The sequence below is a fragment of the Pelodiscus sinensis genome, chromosome 3 (genome assembly GCF_052426305.1).
Source record: "Pelodiscus sinensis isolate ZL-2025 chromosome 3, ASM5242630v1, whole genome shotgun sequence".
Classification (NCBI taxonomy): Eukaryota; Metazoa; Chordata; order Testudines; family Trionychidae; genus Pelodiscus; species Pelodiscus sinensis.
Window position 1 is genome coordinate 150,170,328 of NC_143054.1, and position 23,627 is coordinate 150,193,954.

At 44.9% G+C, this 23,627-nt stretch overlaps 1 protein-coding gene across 3 annotated transcripts in view; it reads left to right on the forward strand.

The window, feature by feature from the left end:
* Nucleotides 1-256: 256 nt before the first annotated feature.
* The window catches only part of RPS6KC1 (ribosomal protein S6 kinase C1), a 181,110-nt gene continuing 157,739 nt past the window's right edge, over nt 257-23,627 (forward strand). For all 3 annotated transcript variants that reach the window (XM_075925180.2, XM_075925178.2, XM_075925179.2), the window contains exons 1-2: nt 257-413; nt 8,333-8,368. In XM_075925180.2, the coding sequence (XP_075781295.1) occupies nt 309-413; nt 8,333-8,368 (141 nt within the window). In that variant the 5' untranslated portion in view covers nt 257-308. The remainder of the gene's footprint in view (nt 414-8,332; nt 8,369-23,627) is intronic.

Here is a 23,627-nt window from a genome sequence, read left to right on the forward strand (position 1 = left end):
AGGAAAATTCCTTCCGGACCCCAAATATGGCGATCAGCTAAACCCTGAGCATGTGGGCAAGACGCACCAGCCAGACACCCAGAGAGTTCTCTATAGCAACTCCACTGACCTATTCCCACTGCTAATGAAAATGGGCAGCAAGAACTGAGCGAAGCCCAAACTGCTGCACTAGCGTGTCAGTAACTGCTATTGGGGCAGATTGGGAGAGCAGCTGCTTGTGACGCCGCCGGGGGAGGGGACTTTCTCGGCGCCGCTTCCGCCCCCAGCCGAGGCCTGACCCGGGAGTGGATCGCGGCGGCGGGGCCAGCATGAGCGGCGCCCGGGAGTTGGCGGGGGAGCTGGCCCGGTTTTACACGGTCACCGAACCCCAGCGCCACCCTCGGGGACACACCGTGTACAAGGTCACCGCGCGGGTGAGTCCGACAGCGCCGCTCTGAGCCGCTCGCTGCCAGCCCCCACGGGCCCGACCTGCTCCTGTGAACGGGGGCGGGGAGAAGAGAATCCAGAACCTCCCCCCCCCCCCGTCCCCGGCCTGCTGCTTTGAATGGGGGAGGGAGCCAGCACCCCCTTCGCCTGTGAACGGGGGGGGGCGGGAAGGGAGCATCCATCCTTCCCCCCCATATCAGATCTGCCTTTGTGAAGAGGGACAGAGAGTATCCCTCCTCCCCCCACTGTCCAGGAATTTGTCTCTGTGAATGTGTCCTCAGGCAAAAAGCATCCACTCTTGTCGCAGAACTTATCCCAAGGGAGGGCCAGGACGAAGCTTAGACCTGCTCCAGTGCATGAAAAGATGTGGGTGGCTAGAGCAGAAGCCGTCCCAGTTCCTTATTCCAGACTTGTGTATGCTTTTGAGGAGCCCCCTTAGATGCACCTCACTACTTCCTGCCTTCCTAAATGAGAGAATGAAGTAGAAAACATCTTCCCTACACCCCAGTTGTTTATCCCAAAGGTGGGATTGGCTCTGTACATCCCCAGCGCATCTGTTCAGCTTCCATAGATGTGCTGCGAGTCTCATTGGTGGGAATGAAAGGGTGAGGAATGTTTTGGGGAGGTGAAGAGAGCGAGGAAGGAAACTTCTTCATAAAGGAATCTGTTTTACAGAGTCTCACTGTTAGGGGATTGGGAGAAGATGATCTTGAGATGGCAGTGAGACATTTAAAAGTAGATAGTTGCTGTGATTCAACATATACTGCCTCCACTTTGCTGTATACTCATTGTAATGTTTTCATAAGTATTAACTCGAGTTGAATCCACATCACGAAGGCTACATCTACAGAGCAGGCTTTTTGCACAAGAGTTCTTGTGCAAAAGGTCTTCCACAAGAGCGCGTCCACACTGCCATGTGTTTTTGCACAAGAGATGTGCTTTTGTGCAAGCGCGTCCATGGCAGTGTGGATGCTCTCTTGCGTAAGAAAGCTCTGATGGCCATTTTAGCCATAGGGGTTTTTTGCGCAAGTAAATCACGTTGCCTAGAGGGACAGAGAGTATCCCTCCTCTCCCCACTGTCCAGGAATTTGTCTCTGTGAATGTGTCCTCAGGCAAAAAGCATCCACTCTTGTCCCAAGGGAGGGCCAGGACGAAGCTTAGACCTGCTCCAGTGCATGGAAAGATGTGGGTGGCTAGAGCAGAAGCCATCCCAGTTCCTTATTCCAGACTTGCTTATGCTTTTGAGGAGCCCCCTTAGATGCACATTGCCTTCTTGTGGAAGAGCTCTTGTGCAAGAGGGCTTATTTCTTGTGGGGAGAGGAATAACTCTTCCGGAAGAAGCCCTGTTTTCCCATGCTGTACTGTAAATTTATTTGCACAAGAACGCACATGCAGTGTAGACACCCAGCAAGCTTTTGCGCAAGAACAGCTGCTCTTGCGCAAAAAGCCTGCAATGTAGTCGTAGCCTAATAGTCTATCTGTGCAGATTATTCCAACAGTCGTAACCTTGACACTAGGGCTGTGTCTACATTGGCACCCCTTTTCCGGAAAAGGGATGCTAATGAGACAAGTCGGAATTGCAAATGCCGCGGGGGATTTAAATATCCCCTGCGGCATTTGCATGAACATGGCTGCCGCTTTTTTCCGGCTCAGGGCTTTACCGGAGAAAAGCGCCAGTCTAGATGGGATCTTTCGGAAAATAAAGCCTTTTCAGGAAGATCCCTTATTCCTCTTAAAATCAGGAATAAGGGATCTTCCGGAAAAGGCTTTATTTTCCGAAAGATCCCATCTAGACTGGCGCTTTTCTCTGGCAAAGCCCTGAGCAGGAAAAAAGCGGCAGCCATGTTCATGCAAATGCCACAGGGGATATTTAAATCCCCTGCGGCATTTGCAATTCCGACTTGTCTCATTAGCATCCCTTTTCCGGAAAAGGGTGCCAATGTAGACACAGCTTAGGGGTTTCCCTTTCCAGCCTAAAGCACACTGCATCATGCTCTTCAGATTTTTCCAGGCCACTAGATACCTGTTTCCAGGCCTGTTGTGTCTCAAGCACTGATACTTTGAATGCAGGTTTGGTTTTGTTTGGTTGGTTGGTTGGTTGGTTGTTAATTAAGCTTGGTTCACTGAGAGTCGGATTCAACAGGTGTCCTCAAAATGAGTTTCCAAATGAGGACTTCTGCCTTTTACAAATGGAGAAGAGACTGCAGCATTTCCTTAGTAGTACTTGAAGCGGATTAATTTAGTTTGAATTTCTTTATCATTATTTAAAACAATAAAGCCAGAGGGAAGACTGTGTTTGGATAAATGTCTTTTAAGTGCAGGCTACACAAGACCAGTGTTTAATTTGCAATGAAAGCGGTGCTGGGGCCCAACCAGTTTTTTTACTTTAATAACCAACATGCCAAATCCAGAGGTGTTGGGGATAGGAACTGCCAAGTCTGCAGGTGTCAGGGTTACACCCTCATACAATTAACCAGCTCATAAGACCAAATGTGCGGATGTTGTGAAAAGCATTCAGTACCTTCATGAGTAATCCTTGGATTTGCCCTAACCTGACTGACAGACTAGAGTCCAAATGCTTGTCAGGTTAACAGTGTATACGCAGTAACTCTTGATTTTGCATGTTTCTTAAATGTGCATCATCTCTCAGAAGCTATGAGACACTGTTGGTTTTTATTGTTCAGTTTCTGACTAACACAGGTATTCTGATAGCATCTTAAATCGGGTGATGTTATGCTGCTTAGTGACAAAAAATCATTGTTTTGTCTGAGGGTTTATGCTGTGCTAAAATTGTTAGCTGCCTTGAAACTGTGAAAGTGGACCAATCCAAAAGTCCATATATCACAGGTTTGTGTTCTAGATAGCGGCCAGTGTCAGACAGCTCAGAGTGCAAGAAGCTCAGGAATGGAGAGTTAGGTACTGGGAGGTGCCTCTCTGTGTAGTAGTCCATTCTTGGCAATCTCTCTCTGGGAGTGAGATGGCGTAGGCACAGGGGCATTTCTTGTTAGAAAGAGTTAGGCTCCTGGTTTGTTCTACATAAAATGGCCAGAGGAAGCAGTGCCCACCTTGTAACTTAGCCCTGTTAGAGCATTCACTGGGGATGGGGAAGACACAGGCTTAATTCTGTCCTCTCTGACAAGGAGAGAAATAGGATTTGAACAGAGGTCTGCCACTTTCAGGACACTGTTCTAACCTCTTAGATATGTCATAGATTGATGTGGGGCTCCTTCAGTCTCTTCAGTTGAAGCTACTCTGATGTGGATAAATAATGAGCAACTGGAGAAGAGGGACTGGACCCTGCATCTTCTACCCGCAGGGTGAGTGCCTAAAGCACTGAACTACATAGTCATTTTCTCTCTCTCTCTCTCTGGCTACGTCTAGATTGGCATGATTTTCCGGAAATGCTTTTAACGGAAAAGTTTTCCGTTAAAAGCATTTTTGGAAAAGAGCATCTAGATTGACAGGACGCTTTTCTGCAAAAGTACTTTTTGTGGAAAAGCATCCGTGGCCAATCTAGACGTGCTTTTCCGCAAAAAAGCCCCGATCGTCATTTTCGCGATCGGGGCTTTTTTGCAGAAAAGAAATCTCTGCTGTCTACACTGGCCCTTTTGTACAAAAGTCTTTCAGAAAAAGACTTTTGCCCGAACAGGAGCAGCATAGTTTTTCCGCAAAAGCACTGACAATCTTACATGAGATCGTCAGTGCTTTTGCGGAAATTCAAGCGGCCAGTGTAGACAGCTGGCAAGTTTTTCTGCAAAAGCAGATGATTTTGCGGAAAAACTTGCCAGTCTGGACACAGCCTCTCTGTGGCTCAATGACTGTTTAGTCATGAGAAGTACCAGTGGGACTAATTGCAGAACAAACTTGACTGAGGCAACAGAATCTGACCCCAGAAGAAGGGGAGGATGGCCTTGTGTTGGAAGCAAACCCTGGAAATTAGGATATCTGGTTTCATTTCCTAGTTCTGCTCAAGTCTTTTTGGCTCTCTGGGGCAAGCCATTTGTTTTACTGTATCTCTACATTTGTTCTTCACAGATGGATAATGCTTCATGGTAATGCATGGGAGGGTCTGGTGAGTTTAGTAGGTTGACCTTTTTTTTTTGGGAGGGGGGGATGTTGAGATACTTAGAAAGAAAGTGTTTGAGAAATGCTAACTTTTATCGAATATATATATATATACACACACACACACACATCTATCTCATAGAGCTGGAAGGGACTATGAGAGGTCATTAAATCCAGTCCCCTGCCCTCATGGCAGGACCAAGTACCATCCCTGACAGATTTGCCCCAGATCCCTAAATGGCCCCCTCAAGGATTGAGCTCACAATCTTGGGTTTAGCAGGCCAATGATCAAACCACTGAGCTATCCCTCTTCCCAACAAAGCAATATCCTTTCACAATTACTGTTGTTGTAAATTTTCCATCTGTGTGAGATGTCCATATTTGCACATACCCTCTTAAATAAAGAGGGATGTAGAAAGTAGTCTGTATAGAATGTAGATATATACATAAACATAGCTCTCAAGGTGTTTGTTACGTGTCTGTTTTCTGCATTAACTGTAAAATCATATAGAACAAAACATTAATCAAATTGTCTATGTGATTCTTTATTCCATAGTGCAATGAAAGATGTTGAAACACTAAAGTGAAATGAAACCAGGTTTTAAAAAAAAATGAGTTAGTGAGAAAACAATTTCCCCTTGTAGGTTCAGTGCTAAAGAAGCTTGTCCTGGGACTGAGGCAAGGAAGATATGGCATTTAGTTTCTTCACATCTCATCCTGGTGAACTCAGGCTGAATCCAAGAGGTCAATATAATTGTGTAATTCCATCAGTGAAACTGAAAGCGATACCTTTTTAATGAGGATATCAGAACCCAGTCTTTGGAATTATCTTAATTGTACTGTTACCAGCAAAGGCTCACTAGTAAACAAAATTTAATGGGACCTGCTCTGATTAGATGTTAAAATGCCTTTGTCCCCAGAAGGAGGTCTGACCTGGAAACCAGCATATCTGTCACTAGCGGATTTACCCCCAGTCCCGTTAAATAAACACGGACACGTGTCAGATTCAAATTTAAAAGGTATATTGAAAATACAACAAGTAAGTAACAACAACAAAACACTGAATCGATAACCCAGACCCTCACCCTCTGAAATAAAAGAAGATAGGAGAGATATAACTGGCAACAGAATGTTATACTTAGTCCGTCAGAGGCAGCCTTGATGTTCAGGACCTTCAACCCTTTAGCTTAAGGTAGCTGTCAGGGGAGGAACACTAAGGTGTCCTTGAAGATGTGGGGAGATGCTCGATTTGATGTTAAGTCTCTGCTTGCACAATGGACAGACGCGCAGTTTGTGAGTGATAGTCAAAGAGCGGTTCTAAGCGCTGTGAGGGCCTTTACCACAGCAGGTGCTGAACGATGTTTAAGGCTCTATTTCGGTCCCAATGATGTAGGGAGCAATCAGGCAGCTAAGGCTCATGATGCTGGGCTATCGCCCCAGCGTGGGCCGAAGCACCCTAACGGTGGCAGGACTGGAATCAGGTAGGTCTGTCAGCTAGACTGGACCTTCACCACGGTCTTCTCTGTGACAGGACTCCTTCTTCTCCAAGATGGTGCGAGAAACTGCCGACCTGATCTCTTCAGGATTCCAGATTTTATAGAGAAACTCTATAAAACTCTAAGGGTCTCTAGTGCAAAGCAGGGTGTGGTGCTGGGTGCAAAACTAGAACCGGGTGCAAACTTCCGTACTGTGTGCAGCACCGTGGTGCAGTGTGCACAGCCATGTGTGCAGATAGTGATTTTGGTGGCAAGAGCTTCTCAGGTTTCCATCTTGAATTGTCCCTCAGTTCACAAACTCCATTTTGCATACTGTCCATATGGTGCACTGTTCAGGGTTAACAGTACTCGTCACTAATTTTTGAATTCTGCTTGGCTTATGTTAATTTGAAATTCAGCATCACACAGCTGTAGTACATGTGCTGAATTCTTCAAATCGGAATGGAAGTTGTATTTAAGTAATAGGGAAATGTCAATGTTTTATCAGGTCCCTGAAGTTGCAGGTTCTCAGCTTCTATTCGACGTGACACACGGTAGGGTCACATAATTTGCTGGTGAACAGAGTAATTCAGATTCTTCTTAATTTAAAGCCCCTTGATAGTATTTTTTTAAGTATTTTAACACCTGATAGCCCAGAGGTGATAAAATATTATTCATTGTGCCCAAACACTGTGCTTGGGGCTTCACATACACAGAAATGTGCACAGTTCTGGCTTCTAAAGGGCTTATCCTCTAATCAGACATGTAATAATAACTGGGTAGGGTTAAAATTTTGACAGTCGAGAATATTAAAAGAAGCTGTTCAGAACTATGCAACAATATTTTGTTTAAGGCAGTTGTCTGACCCCACCACTTTTTGTTCTCTCCCTCCCATCCCTGCAGTTGGCTGGCTCCATGGTTGATATGACATCACTACCGCAATGCTTGCTGGGGCTGTGTCACTCATACTGTGAACTGGTGACCTGCAGCTTTGGGGGACTGCCTGGAAAAAAGTAAGGTTGACCTTCCCAGTGTACTGAATACCCCTCTTATGCCAGTTATTTAGGGTATTCAGCACATTATACTAAAGATCTCATTTCTTTCCAGTTCCGAATTTATGGATCATGTGTAAAACTGGTTTAAGAGCTTTACTGTCAAATACACTCTATTAAAATACCACTTTAATATTTGTGAGTAGGAGAGCTCTATATTGAAAGTTTCTTGAATGTGTAAACCAGAGGTGTAGGTCGCATCAAAAACTTTCTGAATGCTAAGATGGGCTAACTTTGGGAAATCTTTCTAAAGGTCTGTTCTTAGGAGATGATTTTAAAAGAAGCCAGCTTTTAACAGTAGGGAAAAATTCCTTTTTATATTTAAACTTTGTATCGTAAGATATTTTACATACATCTGCAAAGTTAAAGATGCATTGCAGTTTCTGTATTTAATTCCAACAGTCCAATTCAAGAAAAGATTGAAAGGACTAAAACAAAAAATGAGGAATCACAAGAAGATAGTATCCAGAGTAGTAATATGGGAGATTTTTTTAAAAAATCAGTGTCTTTTTAAAAAAAAAAAAGGGCTGCCAATTATTAAAGTTCGAGAGCTGCAGTGCAGGCAAAAAAGTAGGATACTCTGACTAACTTCTTAAGCATTGAGCATTTTATATATGTTGGTGTGCCTATTGATTTTTTTTGTGTGCATGAAAGCTGCTTGCATTAAGGATTTACAAAAATGCTGATTACATCATTCCACTCTGAGATTTTCCTGTCCAATTTTTTTTATCAGCTTGAGATTTATGGGGTTGTTAACCCATGTTTCCTCATGCCAACTATTTTAATTAATGATAGGCTGAAGTTAGGGAAGTGTGGAGGAACAAGTCATGGGGCTTCTTGAAAACCATAAGGAAAATGTACAAGAGCAAATCTGATACATCTCGGGGGAGAGGATGAAGAGGGGAGAAGAGATGTGACTTCCCTCCTGTCTTTCTAATAACAATTCCTTTGGGAAAGAATTGGAAGAATGGATGGGAAAATGTTTCATATGTGAACCAGTCCCTAATAAGAAACTTATTTAGGGATGTAGAAGAGGGAATAAGTTGTTACCCATTTTGTAATTTATTTGCGACAGTTCCTAACATAGCAATTAGCTTTGTTACTAAATACTTTGGGGTTTTGTGTTCTGTTTTGTATTTTGATAGGTCGAACATCACTAAACTAATCTGCTGATTGCAGATTGGAAAAAAAAAGCCAATATCACTGCACCTTCTGCATGGCTTCTTTTTATCAGCAGCAGATCGCAGTATGTTCCTATTTTAACTCAGCAGTCTGAAATTCAGGCACTGATCAGGTTTTTGTTTTGTCTTTCAGATTGTTTCAAGAAAAAATCCAGAGGATGTCCGGGAGGTAACACATTTACTCTTATGAAATACAGGCAGTCCCCGGGTTACATGGATCTGACTTACATCGGATCCCTACTTACAAATGGGGTGAGGCAACCCCTCACTAGCTGCTTCCCCCCAGCAGACCAGGGAGACACGAAGCTAGCGCCCCCCCCCCCCCCCAGCAGACCAGGGAAACGCAGAGCGGCTTTTCTTAGCAGACACCTCAGCTTGAGAATAAAGGACTGAGGGAAGTGAGGTGTGGGAGAATAAAACTGAGCTCTGGAGAAATGTTTGGCTAGAGTTTCCCCTACAATATGTACCAGGTCTGACTTACATACAAATTCAACTTAAGAACAAACCTACAGCCCCTATCTTGTACGTAACCCGGGGACTGCCTGTACTTCACTTTAAGTAAAAGATACTTCAAAAGTTAATAATGAGTACATAATTTAGTATTTTATGTGTGTTGTCATAGAAACAAAACAAACATTTTTTTTGTATCCATCTGTCTTTTGCCTTTTAATTCAAAACTGAATAGCTAAGGTAGCATATTGCAACTTTGACATCGGTGATCGGGAAGGAAGGAATCATGATCACGACCTCAAATAAAATTATTAGAGAGTAAACTGTCTTTTCATGACAAAACTGCTTTGCCAACTTGGCAGCTCCTATCTCATGGCTGAAATTGGAAATTCAGCTTTACTTTAACCATTATTGGTAAAATTAGAGCTACATTCACCATCTAAGTCTAGGTCTCAGCTGTATGTGTTCTTTTTCTCGCTTCACCTTATATGTCACTGAAAAGCCTGAATTATTGCTGTCTATGAACAGGGTAAATTGAAGGGTCGTAAAGGGAGAGAGTGTAGATTTTAATTCTCTCTTACTGTAGGGTGCTCTTGGGCTCCTTAAGAAGTAGTTTGTGATACAATAATAAAAGTTACTTCATTGCTGGCTCTTTGGCTCCTTTAGCATAGCCTTGAAGAGAGGGTCTGCTGTATTTTGACTTCTAAATACTTCAGAATATGACATGTAGATAACTTTTAAGGTGTTTCTCTATTTCAGCTATGGGGGGGGGGGGTGATTCTCTGGTCAATGAGAAATACTTGTGTGATGGGATGAGTCATAGAAGTCCCTGTAGGGTTGTCCCCTATTTGCAGGGGATCCAAGCTCCCTGCAGATAGAGGCTTCTGGGGGCGGGAAAGGGGGCAGGGGAGGCTACCGTGAAACAGCCCCTGTCCGTGGGGGGTCCTCACTCGCTGCTGACAGAGATTGCTCTGACAGCATCCCTTGTCTGCGGGGAGCTGGGACCCCCTGTGGACAGGGTCTTCTGCGGGCAAAGGCTGCTTTGTGGCAGCCTTCCCTGGTGCCCACCCCTCATGCTGCTGCCTTTGATTGGAAGCAGTAGTTTGGGGGCAGGGGAGGAGGCACCGTGAAGCGGTGCTGTGGGGGAACTGGCTTTTAAGTTGGCTTGCAGGGGGGTGGGAAATGTGAGTAGTTGACTAGATTAATCAATAAGCCTAGGTTTATCGGTTAATTGTCTAGTCATTTACTCTTCACATCCTAAACCATGTAATCTCTACAAATCTCTGCGGTTACTCGCACTTCGGGCTCTGCAGTATGAAGCTTAGAGCCCACAGCGCAGCCTCTCTAGGAGCAGGGTTGCCAGTCCTTGCCCACCTGGATTCAGGAGCCAGCTCAATTTAACAGATAAGTATTAGCATATCGGTTAAATGGTTATTTGGTTAAACTTTAACATGTCTACTATGAAACTCCCAGATATTGACTCCATACCTGGGACTGCATTGGAAAGTGGGTTTAAACTCTTGCGTTTTCTCGAAAAGCTAGTTGCCAGTTCCACAACTGGCTAAGTTTTTGTGCACCCTCTGGATTTTCTGTGTAGTTTTTTGCTTGTTTTTTCTGATGTTTTTAATGGGCAGACTCTTGAATTTTATAGTCTACACAAATTTTAGTAAATAGGTAGATCCTGAGTAGCTCTTAGTTTTCAGTTGCTAAAGTTAGGATCATTTTTAGCTGTACTAACGCGTGCATGCCTGTCTAGGAGCCAGGTGTGCATCCAACCTCCATCAGGAGCTAGATTTCTTGCTTTGTTCTCCTGAGACCTGAGAACTACAAAGAGGCTGTGTCTACATTGGCAAGATTTTGCGCAAAAGCACTTGCTTTTGCGCAAAATCTTGCCACCTGTCTACACTGGCCGCATGTACTTGCGCAAGAACACTGACATTCTAATGTATAAAATCAGTGCTTCTTGCGCAAATACTCTGACGCTCCCGCTCAGGGATAAGCCCTCTTGCGTAACTGTTCTTGTGCAAGAGGCCAGTGTAGACAGGCAATGTTAATTTCTTGTGCAAGAAAGCCTGATGGCTAAAATGGCCATCGGAGCTTTCTTGCGCAAGAGAGCGTCTACACTGGCATGGATGCTTTTGCGCAAAAGCACATGCCAGTGTAGACGCTCTCTTGTGCAAATACTTTTAATGCAAAAACTCTTGCGTTAAAAGTATTTGCACAAAATTATGCCAGTGTAGACGTAGCCAGAGTGTACTTATACTGCTAACTTTTGCTGGCACACGTTTGTTGGCGTAAAGACACCATAGTTAGTATATTGCTTGTATACTTGCATACTAGGCTCCTTGTATTGGTGCTTCATGCAATCACCGGGTGCTTGTATTGGTTCACAGTGCAGTGCATCATGGGTAGGTTTCCAAGTGTGAAGCTCATCACTGTCTTTCAGAAAGTGCTGGCAATGCATGGTGGAGCAGAAACAGGTTACACGCCGTAGCTAGGAGCAAGGAATAAACTTCCCAGCTTGCAACTGTTTCCATGCTATAATTAGAGAAGGTATGTGAAGCAATATCTTTTACTGGGCCAACTTTTCACTCATACTGTCTCTTTCATAGCTTGCAACCCACATGGCTACAGCTATACTTAATCCATCACACAATGCCCTCTATGTCCCCTTATTTTTGTACTTTTTTTTTTAAAAGCCTAAAACTCAGGTGGCCATCCTTGCTGTCTGACATCTTTGGCAGAAGCAGGCAGGCTGCGCAACTCTGCATTATTGTCATAAGCGTAGCAAGCACCGGACATACAATCCTTAGTTATTTGCAGAGCTGTAAGAAAAACTGAATTGGCATGTGACATAATTGTGGGAATTCAGGGTTGATAGTGGTGTTCATAGATCATCTGCAGATGGTGGAGCACCATTCTGGGTCCAAGAAACAAACATTCACTGTTGGAATTGTCATAATGCAGGCTAGGGTTGATGAGCAATAGCTGCAGAACTTTTGGATGCAATTGTGAATCTATGTGAAGGGTTTGCTTCAGCTCAGAGGGTATGTCTACTCTACCCTCCTAGTTCAAACTCATTCCACGAGGAGTAACGGTAGTTCGAACTAGGAAGCCTAGTTCGAACTACCTAGTTCGTGCCGCATGTAGCCGCGCGGCACAGGGTTCGAACGAGCGGGGATTTAAAAATGGCGGAGCCCCGCTTATGCAAATGAAGCCTGGGAAATTCAAATCCCGGGCTTCATTTGCAAGTGTGGTATGCCTACATTACCCCGGTAGTTCGAACTAGCGGGGTAGTGTAGACATACCCAGAGAGACTAAAAGGAGAGCTGCGTTTACAGTGGAGAAACAAATGGCTATCATACTAGAAACTTACAACACAGGATTGCTACTAGTCAGTTGGAAATAATTTCATAGTTGGAAGACCTGCTTCAGGGGCAGCTGTCATGCAAGTGTTCAAAGCTATAAATTATCTCCTGCAGTGGAGGATATTGAGGATGGATTTGCAGCAGTGGGATTCCCACACTGTGGTGGAGTGATAGATGGTGCACACATTCCTACTGTGGCACCAGCTCACCTTGCTACAGAGTCATAAAACAGAGAGGACTATTTTTCTATGGTTATGCAAGCATTGTTGGATCACCAGGGATATCTTACCAACATCAGTGCTGGCTGGCCAGTAGGGATGTTAAATTTCATTTAATCAGCTAATTGAGTGGTCATTGGAATTTCCATTGATTAGTCGATAAGGAGGGAAACTAGAGCTGCAGCGGAGTTTGCTTCTGGCCCTGGGAATTAACCCCGCTGTGGCTGTGTCATTTAAATGTAGTAAAAGGTGAGATGCAGTGTCTGGGATGGGGCGGGAGCCAGAACAGCTGATTCCCGGCTCATGCCTGGTCCCCCACTATGCTTCTCTCTCCTCTGCAGAGATGGTGCTGGGGGGAAACAAACTTTTAAGCCAGCTCTCCCCCAGCACCAGCTCCTGCTTCCCCCACTTGCTGCCTCTGATAGAGGTGGGGGGAAGGGAACAAGTAGTTGAGTAGTCGCTCAACTAGCCAACTGACTATATCGAGATATACATATCTCACAGAGCTGGAAGGGACCTTGAGAGGTCATCAAATCCAGTCCCCTGCCCTCACAGCAGGACCAAGTACCATCTCTGACAGATTTGCCCCAGATCCCTAAATGGCCCCTTCAAGGATTTAACTCACAGTTTAACAGGCCAGTGCTCAAACCCCTGACCTATCCCTCCCTTTACAGCTCTAAAAGGGACAGAGGGTGCATGATGCTCCCATCTGTAAAAACATAGGACTTTCCAGAAAGCTACAAGCAGGGACTTTCTTAAACTGGTCTGTTACTGTTGGTGATGTTAGAACATAAGAACGGCCATACTGGATCAGACCAAAGGTCCATCTAGCCCAGTATCCCAATGCCAGATCCCTCAGAGGGAGTGAACAGACTAGGGAATCATCAAGTGATCTCTCTCCTGTCATCCATTCCCAGCTTCTAACCGAGGCAAGGAACACCATTCCTACCCATCCTGGCTAGTAGCCATTGATGGACCCAACCTCTATGAATTTATCTAGTTCTTTCTTGAACGCTGTTATAGTCCTGCCCTTCACAACCTCCTCTGGCAAGGAGTTCCACAGGCCAACTATGCACTGTGTGAAGAAAAACTTCCTTTTGTTTGTTTTAAACCTGCTACCTATTAATTTCATTTGGTGACCCCTAGTTCTTATGTTATGGGCACCAGTAAATAACACTTCCTTATTCACTTTTTCAACACCAGTCATGATTTATAGACCTCTATCATACCTGCCTTAGTCTCCTTTTTTCTAAGCTAAGAAGTCCCAGTCTTTTCATATGGGACCCATTCCAAACCTCTCATCGTTTTTGTTGCCCTTTTCTGAATCTTTTCTAATGCCAGTATATCTTTTTGAGATGAGGCAATCACATCTGTATGCAGTATTCAAGATGTGGGTGTACCATGATTTTATATAGAGGCAATAAGATATTCTCTATCCCTTTTTAAATTACTTCTAACATTCTATTTGATTTTTTGACTGCTGCTGCACACTGAGCGGATGTTTTCAGAGAACTATCCACAATGACTCCAAGATCTCTCGAGTAGTTGTAGCTAAATTAGTCCCCATCATATTGTATATATAGTTGGGATTATTTTTTCCAATGTGCATTACTTAAAATTTATCAACATTACATTTAATTTGCCATTTTGTTGCTCAATCACTTAGTTTGGTGAGATATTTTTGAAGCTCTTCACAGTCTGCTTTGGTCTTAGCTATCTTGAGCAGTTTAGTATTGTCTGCAAATTTGTCCACCTCACTGTTTACCCCTTTTCCCAGATGATTTATAAATCGGTTGAATATGATCAGTCCCAGTACGGACTCTTGGAGGACATCAGTCTCCATTCTGAAAACTGACCATTTCTTCCTATCCTTTGTTTCCTTTCTTTTTAATAAAAACAATACCAGTTATCAATCCATGAGAGGCCCTTCCCTTTTATCCCATGACAATGTACTTGACGTGAGAGCCTTTGGTGAGGGACCTTTTCAAAGGCTTTATGGAAATCTAAGTACACTATAGCTGCTGGCTTCCCCTTTGTCCACATGTTTGTTGGCCCCCCTCCCAAAGAACTCTAGCAGATTAGTAAGGCATGATTTCCCTTTACAGAAACCATGTTGACTTTTCCCCAGCAAATTATGTTCATCTATGTGTCTTACCGGTGTGTAATTGACAGGATCACCTCTAGAGCCCTTTTTAAATATTGGCATCACATTAGCTATCTTCCAGTCATTAGATACAGAAGCTTGATGTAAAGGATAGGTTACAAACCCCAGTTAATAGTTGCACAGTTTCATATTTGACTTCTTTCAGAACTCTTGGGTGAATGGCGTCCGGTCCTGCTGACTTGTTACTGTGAAGTTTTATCAGTTTATTCTGAAACTCCTCTAGTGACACCTCAGTCTGGAGCAATTCCTCAGATTTGTCAGCTAAAAAAAATTGTTTAGGTTTGGAATCTCCCTAACTCCATCCTCAGCCGTAAAGGCCAAAGCAAAGAATTCATTTAGTTTCTCAGCAATTACCTTATCGTCTTAGAGAGTTTGAAATGCCAATAGTGATCCTGGGGGACCCAGCCTACCTCTTGTTCCCTGGCTCTTGACGCTGTACACCTGTCACCTCAGTAACAGCAAGGAAAGATTTAGATACCAGCTCAGTGGTGGAGACTATAGCTGTATCTCCTTTAGCATGAGCGGTGGTTATCATAGACCAGAGGAGGCTAAGCCTCCCTCAACTCAAGCTGGTGGCCCCCAAATGTATATAAACTATTCTCTATAGCCCCCATACATAACTATCCAGGGGATAAAAAGCCCGCTTCTTTGTATGGCTACTTCTAGTGAGAATAAATTTAATGAAAAGTCGATAGCTGTATCCTGCTAAGTTGAGGGTGCCATTAGTACATTCCTGTAATAAGAAATCATTTTCATGCTTATCGGAGGGCTTTTCCTTTTCATCAGGCTCTTTTGTGCTTGTTTTCTTGGGGCTGACTGAACTGCATTGGAGTTTCAAACAAGTCCTGGTTTGTGGCATGCCTAGATTCCTGTGAGTCTTTCAATGCTCACCCTGCCTGGGAGATGCCTTGCTATTGTGGAGGGTGTTCCCAGTGGAGGCCATGTTCAAAGGATCCCACCTGTGTTGAGCCCTGCATAAACCCAAACCGCACTGTGGCCCTATGCTAGTACGTGCAAGCAGCTTGCACGCTTCCAGAGAGGAGTCCCTTTCATGCAGCAGTCTGCATCTCCTATAGAGCCCTGCAGCTCCTCAGATATCTTCTTTCTGACCATGAATAGCCACACCCATGGATATAAATATTGCTTCTGTGCAGGGCTCTAATGGTGGAGTCTCCATCTAGTGCAACTCGCAGTTCTTTGTAAAAGTGGCAAGTCTGCAGCTCAGCACCAGATGGACTGTTGGCCTCCCTGGCAGAGTTCCCTCGAAGACATTCCACCTATGAGTAGAGTGAATTTTATGCACCAACACTGAGCTCGCATTCACTTGTTCGGATGTGTGCCATCAGGACTCCCAAGTTATTAATTTTATTTTTATTTATATAAATATATATAAAATTACAATGCTGTGGAAGAAGGAATACTAAAACAAGGTATAATTAACAAGGTACATATCTTTAAATGTTTATTTAATATGAAGTCAAATAAAAAGAAAATACTGCAAAGTTTTCAGTATGTTAGATGAGCCTCAAGGCTGCTCTACATCTGCGCTGTCCATAGTTCCATAGAAGTCATAGGAGGCCAAGAAGCAGCACACTGCAGCCCAGCTCATACTGTGGTGGCAGTGGCCAGCACCCCAGGCCCTTTGTCATCAGTGAGTCCCAAGGAAACTGCCCTCTTTGCCCCCATACTCCGACGGGCTTGGCAGGGCACTAGCTCCTGGGATCGGCGACAACACATGCATGCCGCTAAAAGTCAGGCAGTGCAACTGCTGTTTATCAGCTCTTTGCTGACAAAATACTTTCCCCCAATGAGCAGCATTCAAGCTGTCAGCACGAGAGCGCTCCCACCCATCACACACTGAGCACACAAAACTTTTGCCTTGGGAGGCAAGGGGTAACACCGCTGAAGGACATGAGCTTTGTCGTTCAGTGGCCAGTGTAGACATAGCCAAGCCTGCTGAACAGACAAGTGAGCCACAGCAGCCTGAAAACTGCAGCTTCTCAGAACCCTGTGCGCACATGCTGATAATAACAGAATCACATGTACATGAGCCATCACTGGGCCAATTCATGCTTGATATTTAGACAACTGTCTTCAGTGTATAGTTAAAGACACTTCTACAGTGTCCTAGCCAGATAAATCACTACCTGGGGAGAACTATTTATTATCCATGTGCATCTACAGTTAATTCATTGGGCCTTCCAAAGGAACATGCAGACTCAAAATTACACTAATGTAATACAGGACGACTTTTACTTTAGCTATAGAGGAAAATTGAATGTGTCTCCTGGCCCGTATTGGGAAGAATAACCAGAAATGGGTACCATTAATGACTCATGTAATTATGGCAAAAGCACAAGAAGCTTATGGTATGCTGGTAAATAATGCTTTTGCCACTACTAGGAGATGAAGAATGCATTTGACAAGAGTTTTAGTTGCATTTAGTAGTAACAATTTCACAATGAATAGTTTCACAGAGGGCACCTAAAAAGTAATAATTTCAGGTTAATTACTGTTTCAAGGAAGAATACAAAGGAAGAGTTGTTCCTGCCTGCACTGGTATTGCTACTATTAGAAGCACCACCAGCAGCTTCTGGTTTCTGGTTGACAATCAGAACCTTTCCTCTCACCCTGACTCTCTTTTTAAAGCTAAGGGTGATACAGACAGGTATGTTTTAGATGGACCGTGGTTTTGCTTTGTGTAATACTGAGGAATGTTTAGATTTTCCATATTCCACAGTTTATGATTACAGCAAATCTCTTTTTCCTTCCATTTTTAAAGATTATTTTATTTCAGTATAAGTTGGGAGAATGAAATCTAACACCAAACATGTTAAGCTGTAATAACCCTACACTTTAGTCTTCAAGGACAGTTCAAAACAGAGTGATTCCATTTCTAATGCATCAGAATATACATTTATAAACAGAAAAAGCTCCAAAATGCTATTTTGTGTGCATTTGTTCTTTTTTAAAAGAAGTGTAAACATTTATTTGCATACCTATTTTATCACTATTGGTGACTTACCGCTGTGTGATAGCAGAATCAGTCCCACTCCAGACATGCTGGTTTTGCTCTCACTTCATCTGATTCTGTCTTTTTGATTCTGTCTTTTTCTGATTCCCTCACCTCCACCCCAGTGTTTGAGCCACACAGACCAGATCAGCAACCCTCCCGCTACCTCAACTCCTGGTGGTAGCACCCCACGTGCCCGTGGCCACAAACTCCAGCGGCTGCCAGCATGTGGCTGCAAACCCCGGCAGCAGCCACCTATAGGCCCAAATCTAGGCCGCCACGTGGCTGCAAATTCTGGTGGCAGCCCGCAGCTCTGAACGCTGGTGGCAGCTGCCTGCCTGCAGCTGCCTACTGGCCCACCAAACGGTCCCAGGCCCCAGCAGCAGCCATCCAAAGGCCCACCAAGAGGTTCCAAGCCCTGGCAGCAGCCACCCACCGCCCCAAACCCCCGTGGCAGCTACCTGCTGGCCCGCCAAGTGGCCCCAAACTCTGGTGGCATCCACCCGCTCACCTGCCAAGTGGTCCCAAAGCCCTGCGGCAGCCACCTGCTGGCCCGCCAAGTGACCCCAAAGCCCAGCAGCACTTGAAATAGGTGGCTCCCAACACAGTTCCAGCTGCCAGAGTAGCAGCCTCAGCCCTGCCCACCATGTGGCTCCAGCCGTTGGAGCAGCTTCGCCACTCACCTTCTAGATCCACCTGGTAGGTGAGTGCGGTTGCGTGGCTATGTGAAGGAGGTGGGCGGGCTTAGAATTTTTTTGTGCGTGGCCACGGACTTTAGAGGGAATATTGTTCCCTGGCCTTCTCAGGTGCCTATTATTGTTCTGTGGCTTTCATGCAGCACTGCTGCTCATCCCTGTCTGCATCTCCTGAGCAGTTTGCTTAGAGATATTGACATTTCTAACAGCTGGTCTGTAGCTGTGCCTGCACTCTCTCTTCTTCCCACAGGCCCAGGAGATCCAATATCTCCTGTCTGTTCCAGGCTGGAGAGTGTCTGGAGCAGGGGTGGGAAATAATTTTTGAAGGGGGATCACTTCATGAACTTCAGAAGTGGTCATGGGCCACCCCAGAAGGGGTGGGCTCTGTGACCAGAGATAGTGGATTGGGGTGCAGAGTCTGGTAGGTGGTTGTGACCTGAGGAAGGGTTTGGGGGGGGGGTTCAGTGTCTGCGAAAATGTATGGTGGCTGAAGCAGGAGTGTAGAAGGTTTGGATTACATTGAGGAGGGGAGCAGCAGGTTGGGGGGAGCGAGGGGCTGAGGTGCCAGAGACAGGCTCTGGCTGGGAGACCTTACTTGAGTGGCTCCCAGCCAGCAGCCCAGCAGGTTGCTTAACCAGGGTCCCCGCCTTCCACACCCCGGTACTGCTCACAGCAGCTACAGGGGCCATGTGAGCCTGGCGGATGAGGGGGGAGGGGCACTTCACATGCTGCCTGTCCTGCAAACAGGCAGCTGCTATTAGCTGGAAACTGGCCAGTGGGAGCTACTGGGGGAGGATCAGTGTGAGAATCCTCTACCCCCTCCCTCCATGCTCTCAGCATTCACAGAAGCATATGGCACTGCTGTAACTGGCTTCACTGAGTACTGAGCAAGGGGGGGCAGGCAGGGAGCCACCTGAGGCTCTTGCAGGCCGGATCTGGTGGCTTGCCAGGCTGGATCTGGCCTGCAGATCATATTTTGCCCACCCCTAGTTTGGAGTATGTACCTAACAACTTCAACTGGGCAGTTGTGTGCAACAGTGCTGCATCTGCAATGTCCTCACCAAGTGGCAAATTGTGTAACTAGTAACCACGTAGTAAATAGTGTAAGCATCTACTAGGTGTCCTCACCAGGCTGGACAGCCAGGAAAAGGCATTTCAAAAATTCAAAGGGTTTTAAAATGGGTGGATGGCTTCCAGTCCCAGATGCCTGGGCTGTGGAATTCATGATTGCAACCAGCCAGGTCAGTGTCTGGCATTGTGAGACACCTGCTGGAGTGCTGTTGGTTTTGACATAGGCTCCAGCAGGTTACATAACATCTGTACTTGCAGGTTACATAACATCTGTGCTTGCGCTGTGTTGGTCTTAGTACATCAACCATGGCCCAATGTTACTTGGGGAAGTGATGTTACTGTGGCAGTATCTTGGACTGAGCCATCGATCAACGGATCTCATCTTCTGTGATGCCATTGATGAGCGACTAACCCAATCCTTGATCAGCAGAGCCGATTACAGATATTACATAGAAAACTGCCAGCTGCAGGTGTAGTACATTCTTTTCGGATCCTCCGCTTTTCCTGTAATGCCTGGATACGCTGACTCTCAAAGCAATTAAGAGCCTGTGCAGTGGTTTGCCGCCAGGACAATGTGTCCTGAACTAGAGTTTCCAGATCATTGGGAGATATGCCACATGACTTTATATTGGCCTTTAAGATGTCTATATACTGACCACCAATAGAGTGCTTTCCATGAGCAAGCTGGCTATAGAAGACCATCTTTGGTATCCATGTATCATCCATCCTCATAACGTGACCAATCCAGAGAAACTGTTTGTTCATAAGCATTGCTTCCACGCCCATGACACCATACAGCTTAAGAACCTCCGTATTAGGAATTTTGTCCCACCAATTCACGTGGGCAGTCTTCCTCAGATAACGCATATGGAACTGATCAAGCTTCAAAACATGGTGACGATACATTGTCCATGACTCCGAGCCATACAGCAGGGTATTCAGGATAAACTTGCCATCTTGGTATGGAGTTTGATACCATGGTCATTTCATAGACGTTTGGTAAATTTTCCAAAGGCAGCACTGGCTTTGGCCAATCGAGCAGATATGTAACGTCTATGCTAGAGGACAGGACAAGTTCTGCTACCTGGGAAGTATAAACAGCCTTAAGGACTGTACTAGCAGCAGTGATCACTAGAGTGCTGGGCTCTTTCCAGACAGGCTGAGGCATAACTTCTGTCGTCTTGAGGTTCACTGTGAGTCCAAAGCGGTGAGCAGAAGTAACAAAGTGATCAAAAGGCTCCTGTGCATCCTTCTCTGAATAAGCCAACAGTGCACAGTCATCAGCACAGAAGGTCATGAATAGTTGTAGTAACCACTTTGGTAGGAGCCTGGAATTTCCGGAGATTGAAAATACTGCCATCGGTTCAGAACTGAATAGGTATGCCCAACGTGCAATCCTTAAAAGCAACTAACAGCATCATTGAAAAGTAGATGTTGAATGGGAGAGGAGCAAGGACACATACTTGCTTTGTATTGTTTGATATTGCAAAAGGTGCTGATGTCTCTCCATTGTTAAGGATGTGACCAAGCATGCCATCATGGACAGACCGAACAATGTTGAATTTTTCAGGACAGCCAATTTACCCAAGCATTTTCCAGAGCCCATTCTGTTGACCATGTCCAACGCCATGGTCAAGTCAGTGAAAATCACACAGAAGTCCTGATTTTGCCCTCTACATTTCTCTTGTATCTGTCTGGCTGTAAATATCATAGCAGCAGTGCCTCAACCGGCACAAAATCCACACTGGTTTTCAGGAATTATGCCATTTTTGAACACATATAGCGAAAGCTGGTTGCAAAGGATGCGGGCCATGATCTTACCAGCTATAGAGAGCAGAGAGATGCCCCGATGGTCATCAAAACATGCACAGTCACCTTTCCTCTTATATATATGTACAGTCAGGGCATCTTTGAAGTCCTAGGGGACTAGCTCCGTCTCCCAAATGATGCTAAATAAATGGGTGAGACGGTACATCAGCTGGCCCCTAGCAGTTTTATAAATTTCTGATGGAATTGCACCACTGCCAGGTGCCTTTCCAGATTTCATCTGATTAACAGCTTTTTGGACTTCATCAAGAGTTAATGGAATGTCCAACTGTAAATCATTAGCCCACTGAGGAATCTCTTCAAGAACGCTGCTGTCAAAAGTTGAGGTCTGGTTCAATACTGTGTGGAAATGTTCAGCCCAGCGGTCAAGGATTTTAGCACTATCTGAGATCAAAGTAAGGCCATCAGTGGAGCACACTGGTGTACAGCCAGCAATGCGTGGCCCATAAACTGCCCTCAGCCCGTCATAAAATGCTTTAAAGCCATGTCTGTCAGCCGCATCTTGAAGTTGAACTGCTTGATATTTCTACCAGTCCTCTTTCATTTGCTGTAATTTGACTTGTGCCTCCTGTTTAGCTTGAATATATGCCGATTTCCTGGAGGCATTCTCTTTATTGTTGATCCAAGCCAGATGTGTAACATACATCTTATTAAGAAGAGCTTGGGCATCTCTGTCCTTGTCATGAAACCAGTTCTTATGCCTGCGTTTTTGGAAACCAAGGATCTCAACAGCAGTTCTGTAGGTTGTTTCTTTGATGTCAATCCAGTCCTCCTCAATAGTGGGTGACCATTCTGGGCCTTCATTGTGGATGCCTAAGAAAGCATCAAGACTGTGTTGAAACAGCACTTGTGTCTCAGGTATTTCAAGTTTACTTACATCTAGCTTTTTGCAGCATATAGCAGAATGGTGACATTTTGGTAGACAAAGGTTCAAGGAGATAAAACTGTGTACCATGTAGTGGTTGGACCAGGAGCCAGTGCCACGCATTGCATGAGTCAACTTGACATCATAAAGATCTCTTTGTTTTGTGCTGAGATAGTCAGTCATATGCTAATGCTTAGACCGAGGGTGCATCCAAGTTGCTTTGTATTTGTTTGCCTGTTGGAAGAATGTGCTTGCAATAGCAAGCTCATGCTGTGCACAAGTTTGAAGAAGAAGAGTGCCATTTGAGTTCTCACTTCCAATACCATGATGTCCAAGCGCCTTTGGCCATGTGATATAGCCCTGACCAACTCTAGCATTAAAATCACCCAGTGTATATATAGCTTTGATTTAAAAGGTACTGAAGAGATCACTGAATTCAGTCTAGTGTTGAAAGCCTCCTTTTCATCATCTGCAGCTGTCAAAGTGGGCGCATATGCACTAACAAGTACAAGGCATTGTCCCTGTCTCAGTCTAAGCTTTGCGGTCATAAAGCGAGGACTGATGGCATGTGGCTTGGATTCAAGCTGGGGGACTAGTGGTGTCCTGATGGCAAAGCCAACTTCTGCTTGCTTTGAATAACCCTCAGGGTAGCCCACACAGTAGAATGAGTAGCCTGCTCCAACCTCTGTGAACCGGCTGGTACCAGAAATACGTGTTTTACTTAAAGCTGCTACATCAATTTTATAACATGCAAGTTCTCTACCAATGATTGCTGTCCTGCATTCATGGGAGTCATCATGATCAAGAAGTGTGCATACGTTCCAGGATGTAAAGCGTAGTTTCTGCTTAGTCGTTTTTCCCTTGTGACTGCAAAAATTGGATATCCAGTTGGTCGCACTTAGGCGACAGGGCGCAGTTGGAACAAACTGTGTTTAGGGATTATTTTCTCTCCCCCCTCTTCTTTTGAAGAAAGCAGCGCGGTCCCTAAATAGGGCTGCTTTGACGCCCAGGCCGGATACGGGAGCTGCTGCTGTTCCAATTCAGCAGACAGACGGCCATCACACCTGGGCTGCCTATGTGCAGGTTTGTGACTAAATGCTTCCAGTGGTATTCTCCACCTGCATCCGACAACATTTGTCCATCAGGGTGTATCTAGACTACAGGGTTTTGTCGACAGAAACTGTTGACAAAGCTTCTGTTGACAAAGAGCGTCTAGACTACAGCCAGTTCTGTCGACAAAGTAAGCCGCTTTGTCGACATAACAGTGTGGACGCAAAGGACAGTGTAGATGCAATAATGCCTTCTATCGACAGAACTCTGTCAACAAAAGGCGTTATTCCTCATAGAATGAGGTTTACATACGTCGACAAAACTGCTGAGTTTTGTCGACGTTATGTCGACATAACTCAAAGGCAGTGTGGACGCAGGTATAGTTTTGTCAACAAAAGTCCACTTTTGTCGACAAAACCCTGTAGTCTAGACACACCCACTCCGTAGGACTTTCATCAAGAGGTAAATCTTTAGTGTCAAGAGAGATACTGCAGTATAAAGGAGCACTTATATCGGTGGGAGAAACGAGTATAGACATGCACAACTAGATTGATGCAAATTGGCTTACCTCAGCCTATGTTTATAGTATAGTCTAGGCCTAAGTTTAGTAGAATTTGAGCCATAACTGTATGAGTAGAGGTAGTTATAACATGTTTAAAATTTGTAGAGTAGCTGGGATGTTTCTAGATCAGTGTTTTTCAAAGTGG